Source organism: Convolutriloba macropyga, chromosome 4 (assembly GCF_964194025.1).
Source record: "Convolutriloba macropyga chromosome 4, txConMacr16.3, whole genome shotgun sequence".
Classification (NCBI taxonomy): Eukaryota; Metazoa; Xenacoelomorpha; order Acoela; family Convolutidae; genus Convolutriloba; species Convolutriloba macropyga.
In genome coordinates this window covers 68,747,644-68,757,643 of record NC_134471.1, presented here as the reverse complement: position 1 = coordinate 68,757,643, position 10,000 = coordinate 68,747,644, and the positions used below count along the sequence as shown (strand labels likewise).

Here is a 10,000-nt window from a genome sequence, read left to right as displayed (position 1 = left end):
AGTCAATTTCAAATTGAGGAAGTCATTTTTGAGAGTGAGGTAAGTCAAGTGTGACCAAAAGTTTAATCACGCGCATCAACAAAAAACTCGCTCCACTAAGAGCCAAAAATGACGTCACACATGAAATTCAGTTGAAATTGCATGAACGAATGAACAAAAAGTGGCTGTGACGTCATATGGTCGTAACAAAAATCATGACGACGAAATAAAAAAAAAACATAGCAGGACAAGTCCTGACGTACAATTCAAAGAATTTTCATTGACTAAACAGAAAAAACTAGACCTAGAATTGACTATGAATTAATTGGGAAAATAATTTTTAAAAAAATCAGATAAAAAGTAAGAAAAAAACAGAAAATCAATGTCAAAATGCAGCATGTGAACACAAAAAACCACTAGCAAGAAATGAAAATTTAATTCAAACAAAAAACTAGGCCTAGAATGGCTGTGAATGGATTGGAAAAACCATTTAGAAAAAAATCCGATTCGAAAAATCGAAAAAACAGTAAAAATCAGAGTGAAATTGCCGCATGTGAACAAAAAACCACTGGCGCGAAATGAAAATTTAATTCAAACAAAAAACTAGGCCTAGAATGAGCTGTGAATGGATTGGGAAAACCATTTAGAAAATAGTCCGATCCAAGAAATCGAAGAAACAGTAAAAATCAAAGTGAAACTGCCGCATGTGAACAAATAACCACTACCGAGAAACCGAATTTTTGTTCAAACACCGTTTTCTCACTCTACTTTAAAACTAGAGCGAAGAAAAATTCACGCCGCAAGACCACTCGCTTTTTCGCTCCATTTCTGTTTTGGCGTGACCAAAATCACTACTCCAATTTGACTTCAAAAATCATGAAAATGTGTGAACAGATCTTAAAAAAAAGACAGCGCCCAAACACAATTCAAATTCTTTGAATTGTAAAAAAAACCAAGAGAAGGCCAATAATAGCCCCAGCTATCGCTGTGCGGCTATTAATAACAAACGTAGTAATTCTCAAAAATCAAATAAAAGTTTGGAAAACAAAGTAATGCCAAAGGTGATAAAGTTTCTAAAAATGAAATGAAACCAACAACAGCAATGATTTATGAATAAAAAGAGGGCCTTGCAGATATGTCAAAATGAAACTGAACAACACGACAACAAAGAGATTTATAAAAGCTGGAACTCAAATAATCATTAAATTCTAATGAAAACGAATAATGCCCAAGTTGCCCAAACAGTTAAATGAGGAAAAACCATTAAATAGATTAAATTATGCTTCATTACAAAGCCAATGACAGTAATCACTACTGCGACTATCTGGCAACAAAAATACCATAACAGACAGAGCTCCAAAATCATTAAAATTTTAAGAGAATACATAATGATAAAGTCATAAGAACATCAAAAGCAAGTGGGCCTAGCGTTTGAACAGCAAAAGTTTGAACAACAAAGAGATCAAGTTTGAACAACAAAAAGACAAAAATTGTTTAGGTGCCATTGATCTTTATTGAAAACATTTCAAACATTGAATAAATCGCTTTATGTGCTCTCTTATGGACTTCGAAGCATCCAAGATCTTTACTACATTTTAATCGCTCGTTGGCATCGATAAAAGAAAGTAAATGGGGAACAAACCGAGCAGAAAAATGCAGCGCTCCAGTACGATCAAATTTCTTTGGGTTGTGAAAAAAATCAGGACACGTCATGACTTACAATCCAAAAAATTGATTTTCTAGTCAGTTGATTATCGACTACTGTAAAAACACCCTTTGATAGTCAACAAAAAATACGGCCCTAATTGAGCAGTAATAAGAACTAGAAAAAAAAACAAAGAGAAGGCGCCCCTTTCCTAGAAAACTATTGGTGATAACGTTATTCTTCAACAATTACGTGTTGAAGACGAGCAAGCTATAAATTCTCAAAAACATACACCAATTTTGCTGAGAACCAATGGGACAAAAAATAACGAAAAGAAAAACAGACATTTGGCAAAGATTGGCATAAAAAAACATAGCAGGACGAGTTATGAAGGAAAATTCAAACAAAAATAAAAAACCTTGATCTGAATAGCAGCCCATTCGAGCTATAAGAGCAAAGCAGACAAATAGTTTATTCAATTTGGAGAAATATGAAAAAAATGATGAATTTTAGATAAATATTCAAAAATTTAAATTCCAGGACACTCGTTTATTAAAATTAGCCCTCATTTGAACTTATTAAGATTGTGCCAACACCTTCTAGGTCAGTTCTTCTGGAAAAATTAGACAAAATGGGACAAAAAAGTTAAATTTTTAAAACCATTTTCAATGAAAAAACGACCAAAATTAAAATTCAGTTAAGGTTTTAACCAAAAAAAATTAAAATGGCATTGAACAGTTCAGCATTCTTATTCTTTCCTTCGATGTAGAATCAATAACACTATTTTTAACAATTTTAACAAATCTTTTAAAAATTTGAGCAAAATAAACGGCAAAAGTGAACAGAAACAGCGGAAATTTGGCAAATTGAATGTTCACAAATATTCGAACCTTGATAATTCCCCCGAAAAAGACGACATTCAAAAGTCCCCATATAAAAATATTCTACACTCGGCGGGATTTGTAGTGATAGCATTCATGTCTTTCTGCGTTAAATATATCAGTCGGCCAAAATTGACTGAACAAAAAACAGTTGAGCATATAGTTCCTACCCCCACTAAGTGGGGTTGAAACAATAGAAGCTGACAAATTCATGCCAAACAACACAATTTCAAATGCATCAAAGCAATTTATTGTGTTTTTGTAAGAAAAAAACCATTTGTAATGCACGAAAAAGTTTTAGAGTTTTAGAGTATATTAAGCAATATTGTCTTACTTGATATTGAAGCGGATTGAGACTGTGAGGCAGAAACTGATCTGGAGTATGAGGGAGGAGGGGAACTTGGGCTGGACTCCGTCTTGTTTTCTTTCTTACACGGGCAGAACTAAAACAGAACATACATTTAAAAACAGAGCTGTGCTTCCACCCCAAAGCTTGATAATTCGCCTTAATCATGTGAAAACGCACGATGATTAAGAGAAATAGCATGACGTATGTAACACGAAAAAATGTGCCAACTATCAATAACTGAGATTAATGTGATGACTTAGTTCTTAGCATCCCAAGATTTTGATTATTTTGATGTCGATATTTGGTGTCCTTATGTGTACGGTAGGTTTAATGACAAAGAATTGATAAGTTTTGCTCTATGTTCTTAATTGACTTTAAAAATAATAAAATTCCATATTCACTGAAACAAAAAAAGTACCATGATAAAGTCAAAACGCCGCTCTGAGACGAGGACGATTGGTAAGCAACAAAAATGTAACTACAAACAGATTTTCAGTCTATCAAACATTTTATCTGCCGTTTGGTCACTAAGCATTGAATTATAAAATATCAAAACGATATTTTAGCACGAAGGATTTTGTGCTTAAGATACAAGATTAGATTGTTCAGATTGTCAATGACATGTCAAGAATTGTCAAGAAATTTGTTTTTTGAAACATGTAAATTACTCAGATTATAACCCTATGGTTTGATATCTACATGCTCTAAAATGTTAAATAAACTAATCAGCATTGTTATTAATATAGTAATCTTCAAATTGTGGCTGTTCGTTTTCATAGGTAAAAATAGGATTTGAAGGCTCCTATTTGTCTATTAACGGGTACTTTCTTGTGTTGATCGAGCAAAAACTCGGTTAAAACATTTCAAAATTGGCAAGAATGACTAACTCTTTTTTCGACACAGTTGCCATCCAAGTCGAATACATCAGTTGCATTCTCACATCGACAGTGGTATGCCTCCACGCATCTCTCCTGATAAGTGAGACACTCGAATGTTGTCTTGTTCCGAGAGAGGGCCAAATCCATCAGATCCCGTCTCTTGCAGTAAGTTCTATCACACTCGTCTTCGTCCAGCACTCGTACGCACAGCTCTTGGATCCCACCGACGCACGGATTCGCTACAAGATCAATTAAATTAACCAAAAAAACATTAGCAGGATAGTTTTAATAAGAATCATGACTGATTTTCCAATCAAAATGATTTTTTAAAACTTTTTTTGAAAACGTCATTAAGCTTTGAAAGATCGTTATAAGACTCTTTTTTAAATCAAATACCGTTCAAATCATTATTCTTAAAGAAACCCTACATTTTTCAAATACTTAGTTTTGATACAGATACAATTGTCAAATACAAGTTTATATTAGTAAGATTTGGATCCGCTTATCATTTTTGTGATAATCATTTTTTCTAAAGCAAAACAGAAGCAAACGGTTTTTTTTTCAGTATGAATATGGGTTCGTTTTTTATCAAACTTTTTCTAATGCCATCTTTAGATCAGTTGTACAAGAGAAGTTAATATTACAAAAAATGAGTCAACTGGGATGATAACTGAGACTGTCTGCATCCAAGGCGCTTATCTTATCTCGTTTCAAATAGATAATGTTTTGATAGCTATTGTTAATAACTTTTTTATGATATTGGACTTCTTTAGTGACCCAATATTGTTCAGAGTAACCTTAACTGAACTTAGTCTTAAAAAGTCATTTACACGTGTGGTTAGCAAGGTAGGTCAGGTCATTTGAGATCAAACCACTTCATACAAACCAGGTAAAAACTCACTTCCGCTCAGTTTAAGAACCGACATTACACATAGATCAGCAAAAGAGCAAAGAAAGAGCGACATGAACGTGTGATGAAACCACTTTTATGAAGTTAGCGGTTGTAAAATGGAAAACATAAGTGGAAAAAATTTGGAAGCGACTCGAAACGTCGGAACTTCCCAAACGACACCGTAATTGCAGTCAAAGCCATTATTTTTGTTACAATATTTATTCGTTACATCAAAAGATTTGATTAAAGTATTTGGCGCAAAATTACAATTCTCTTAACTGGAAAGATTTGAGCATAGAATTCATGGGATCAAACGAACATAAAAACAATTACGACATCATTCAGAACCGATCAAAAGGAACGGCATATATTAAATTCTTCAGACCTATTTTGCACTGAAAAAATTCACTGGGAAATCTTGATACTGCATATCTGGTGACGTTGAAAAAGCCTTAATTCCTAGGACAAAAACTAATAGCATCACAAATAAAGTCTTCCAAACTTAGGATTCCGCAATTAACTCTGGCCCAGAAGACACATTGGGATAGCATAAGGTAGGTAATATTCCTCGAAACTGAACATAAAAAGATGGACTCAAGAAAACACCAAATTTTTCGATTTGGCACCACATTAACAAAACAAAATGAGATATGCCTATTTCTTGTTAGAGAAACAACAGACAAAATGAATTCATACTGTAGCGAAATTTAAACGATCATGAAAGGGACAAAAGAAATATAATAATACTAAAAAACAAAAAAAAATCGGTTTTTACCAAAACCTAGTCCCAAGAACATTTGCACGAAGTAATAATGAGTCAAAACTCTAAAACGGAAAAACGGCAATTTTTAAGCGGTGCTTAAAATTAAATGAATAAAATTGCAAATTAAAGAAATTGAAAGAAAAAACATCTGAGAAAAAGCCAAAAAAATAAAGATTTATAAATCAACAATTGATGAAAGCAGAAAGAATAATACTATAGGTCTTCAGAGAATATTGGAAGAATAAATAAAGCATATAGAGAATATGGACACATTGTAGAAAAACAAACAAAAAGACTTCTGCTTAGTTTTTGAAAGTTAAAAATCAATTTGAAAAAAAAATTGAAACATTTGCTTTTCATTATTTAGCACTACATTCTTGGAAAGACTAAATGGCCATCCTCCTGCACACGAAAAACAAAAAGAGTTGAAAGATTCAAAACATTAAAATTAGTTTAAAATTTGTTTCTTTATTTATTTATTAAATACTTACGATGTCATTCAGATGCCAAATTTTCTCACAAGGTATTAGCAGATGATTGATGGTCAGAAACTAATAAACCTATCGTTTAAACATGCAATTAGTAATCCAGTTGCTTTTATGTAAATATTTACAAAAAGGGTTTCTTTCATTTCCGCTATAATAATATGTCAAGTATAAATTAGCGAAACTTACAGCATCCAGGTTCCGATGAGTTCCTGCACTTCACGCAGCCATGTGCAGCAATTAAATCGTTCAGTACGAGATCCTCAGGCCTGAAACAACAAAGAAGGGGAACACATTAGAAGCACTATCATTAAAACTTTTCTAAATTAATACTCGGATGCAAAACAATATCGCACTTTTAACTCAGAAATTAAAAAAAGCCTATTATGAAGAAATCATTTTCTAGCATGGTCATCTGATACTTTCAAGCAGACCTAATTGAAGCTTGAAAATTCCTAGCCCTTTTAACTCAGATTTATTTTTTTCATGACAACTAATACTCGCTCAAAAATCTCTCAAATGAGTGCTATATTAGTTTAATTTCGTGGTTGGGCATACTCGCCTCTCTTAATGTCAAATCTTGCACAAGTAAAACAGAGAAAACAGAAGTCAAAATGCAGCACTTAAAAAACTCACTGAAGCCCAAAAACCGAATTCTCTCCTTAGAAATTAGTTTGAAAACACATTGCTGACTTTAAAAACCTCTTTCTTGCTCCCTCTACTTATCCAGAGTTACAAAAGACAAAAGTTGACATCAGAAACACAAAGACAAAGCGAAACCAGCCATGAACTACAATAAAAAACTTGTATAAAATAGGAACTGACTATCAATTGAATATAAAAAAACAGATCGATGGCTGTACCGTATAACGGACAAACAGAAAACATGAACAAAACAAAAGAAAATTTTTAAAAAGAAACAACTTTTATTCCTCTTCTTGGCAAAAAAATTTCATAGCCAAAATATTAGCCTTTGATTTGATAAGTATCTAATCAAACTACTCGCGAAAAAGTCAAAAGTAACGACTCATATTTACAACGAAAACTCAAAACAAAAAAAACAATCGGAAGTCAGTTAACAATAGAAAAATCAGCCAAAAACTACCTTAAACTGAAAAATTAAAAAACCTTTCTGAACCATGTAATGAAACGGCTTCTTTTTAAAAGAAGCCTCTTTCATGCCATTAACAATACTCAATGGTTCACGTAATAATGGGATTCTCGAATTAGCTTCACTCCTCAACAAAAATTAGTTTTCAATTTTCAAAATTGTTTGCGACTTTTTAATGATTGATTAGCAATGGTAACTGAAAAAAACGACAAGTAAGAGGAGTCTCATCACCTGTTTGACATGAAACGGGCAAACGGAGACAAAAAAGAAACAAATTGAAAGAAGTGGAAGTTATCAAAAACATCGAGAATATAAAAGATTCGATAGAGCTTTCGGTAACAATGCCAAAAGTCAAAAACATGATAATTAAATCTAAGCATAAACGCAGCACCAACCTAAATAACCGTTAATTAACAACTTGAGCTCAGAATATGACAAAAAAGCGGAAAACTTGAAAAAAGCATAAATTTACATAAACTGTACCTTGCAGACTAGAAGCAAACAGGTTACAAATAACTGATTGGAGATAAGTAAAGGTAAAAATAACAAAAATTGCAGATTTGGAAAAAAAGTACCAAATGTTACAACGAAGCTAACGTCTTCAAGAACAAAATAGTGCTGCTCAAACAATTTAATCCATGTATAAAACAACACAGCTTCATTGGTCCCTAACAGTCAGGAAACTCGAAAGGCATGTTTAAAAAATGAAAAACTTAATTTTCCATTTTATTTTTGCTTTTAAAATGATATTACAAATACTTGTACCTAAAAAACAGATGAGTTTTTTTTTCTGCAAGACTTTGAAAACTGTGAGCAACGTCAATTTAAGGCGCATTATAGAAACATAACCGACTAACGTCGGGCGAATTGCTCTCAAACGACCGGCGGGCGGTTGTCAGCACCTAGAAACTGTTTAGTGAGGTTAGCTTTCGCTTGATTGAAGAGGCGTGAGGCTAGGGTAATAGACGATATTATCACGCCACATAACAGCCAATGAAGTCAACAAAAGAGTTAAGGAGAGAGAGAGAGAGAGAGAGAGAGAGAGAGTGCGAGGTAAAACGTGATCGAGAAAGAGAAGGAAAGAAACGCCAACCAACACACACAGAGAGAGAAAGAGAGAGAGCTAGAAATTTTTTCCATGAGATTTTAGCCTTGTTAGTAACTAAATCATATAAAAAACTGAAAGTGCAAAATTCAGAAGAAAACTTTCCACATTTCGCAGTGACGAAAATGTTCAAAGAACATTTTTTGCCTCTGGATTTTTGTCATGTAACCCATCTGCAAGACTTAAAAAGCTTCGTTGGCCAGTATTAATCGTTAAACTCAAAAAAGGACTCAAAAACTGCAAATAAAATGACAAAAATTTCAAAAAAAAAATTGAAAAAATCAAGTTTTATTAAAAAAATTGATAAAATTTGTGATATTAAAAAGTTCAAAGCTATTCTATCGCAATAAAAATTGTTTAGTAACCTATTATCAAAACCTATACGAGGTTTCTTGGGGCTGGAAGAACTTAGATAATGACAAATTTTGAAAAATTTGAAAAAAAAATTCAAGTTTTATCCAACAATTGCTAAAAATCGTGATGTTCAAATGTTGAAAAACATTCTATTACCACTAGAAACTATGCAGCAACGTATTATCAAACCCTTCAGGAGGTTGTCTGAACCCTGAGGCTGAAAAATCTTGAATAATGAAAATATATGTCAAAAAATTTTAATAACATAGCAATTTTTGTCAAAAAAAAAATGCTAAAATTCGTGATGTTTAAATCTTGAAAATGATTCCATTACTTCTAGAAACTACATAGTAACCTATTATTAAACCCTCGGGGAATTTCCTTGGCTCTTGAGGCTGGATAAACCTAAAAAACGACAAAAACTTTCAAAAACATTGAAAAAATTTGCAAAATTTATCCAAAAAAATGCAAAAAATTCGCAGTGTTGAAAAGTTGAAACCATTCTATTACCACTAGAAACTATTCAATAATCTATTATCAAATCCTAGAGTGGATTCCTTGACACCCAGGGCTGCTAGGGCTGAAAAAAACTTAAAAAAAACTGACAAAAATTTTCAAAAATCTTGAAAAAAATTGTGAAAATTAGTATAAATTTGCGTTTTTAGCTAGCGGTTGTTCGTCAGTAGCTAGCCACGGGTGGGGGGGCAACAGGGCGGTGGGGGGGGCAATAGTGGGGGGGTCAGCAGTGGGGGGGGGGGGGGTGGGGGTCTTCAACCTCTAATAACCGCTGTTCACACCATAAGTATAAGACTCCAAAACTGTTTAAGCTGAAACAGAGCTAAAAGGCTCTAAGAGCACTTAATGCCCGCTGGGCGCTACCTGTTTATCCCGTTTTTGAGAACGAAAAGTCAAAAGCGTCAGACGAAAAATTGGTCAAGCGAAAAATCGCATAAAAAAAAGACCGACAGGACTAATATAATTGCTACAAACTTCGTTTGAGAGCAATTAAAAACTCAAAATAGTGGCTAAAAACTTTTTTTAAAAAAAATGGAAATTTGGGATCAAACGGTTTAAATAGGGATCTTTTTATCTTGAATTTGGGCCCTACCTAAGGGCGTCCAATGAAACTTAATGTCCACTGGGCTGCAACTATTTATCCCGTTTTCAAAGCTCAAACTCGTGAATACATCTTAAAAAACGGAGAGAGCACCAGCGCAATCCAAATTCTCTAGATCGTAAAAAGGCGAGCGCCTAAATAAGTGAGACCGACGGCGGCAAATAACAATATAGCTAAAACACAATTAAACTTTTAAAATCTTTAAAGAAGCACACGATAGTTTTAACAATAATGCATTAAAAAAGCCCGATGAGAAACAAAAGTTCGCTCGCTTAGAGAAATTTTTTTTCACTTCAATTTCTCGCTCTCACAAAACTAGCAGTATAAACACGTTTCACTTCCCGCATCAATTATTGGCTAAAATAGAGACTCCTCCAATACTCTTCTTCGTGCCGTAAAACGACAACGCCCGGCATAACTCAAGATCGTTTACATTTGAAC

General features: G+C 33.4%; 1 protein-coding gene across 28 annotated transcripts in view; it reads right to left on the bottom strand.

The window, feature by feature from the left end:
- Positions 1 to 6,139, bottom strand: part of LOC142337853 (uncharacterized) — a 232,282-nt gene extending 226,143 nt beyond the window's left edge. For all 28 annotated transcript variants that reach the window (XM_075387410.1, XM_075387418.1, XM_075387416.1 and 25 more), the window contains exons 1-3: positions 6,062 to 6,139; positions 3,742 to 3,971; positions 2,840 to 2,948 (exon numbers count right to left, since the gene is read on the bottom strand). In XM_075387410.1, coding sequence (XP_075243525.1) covers positions 2,840 to 2,948; positions 3,742 to 3,879 — 247 coding nt within the window. In that variant the 5' untranslated portion in view covers positions 3,880 to 3,971; positions 6,062 to 6,139. The remainder of the gene's footprint in view (positions 1 to 2,839; positions 2,949 to 3,741; positions 3,972 to 6,061) is intronic.
- Between the last annotated feature and the right edge of the window lie 3,861 nt (positions 6,140 to 10,000).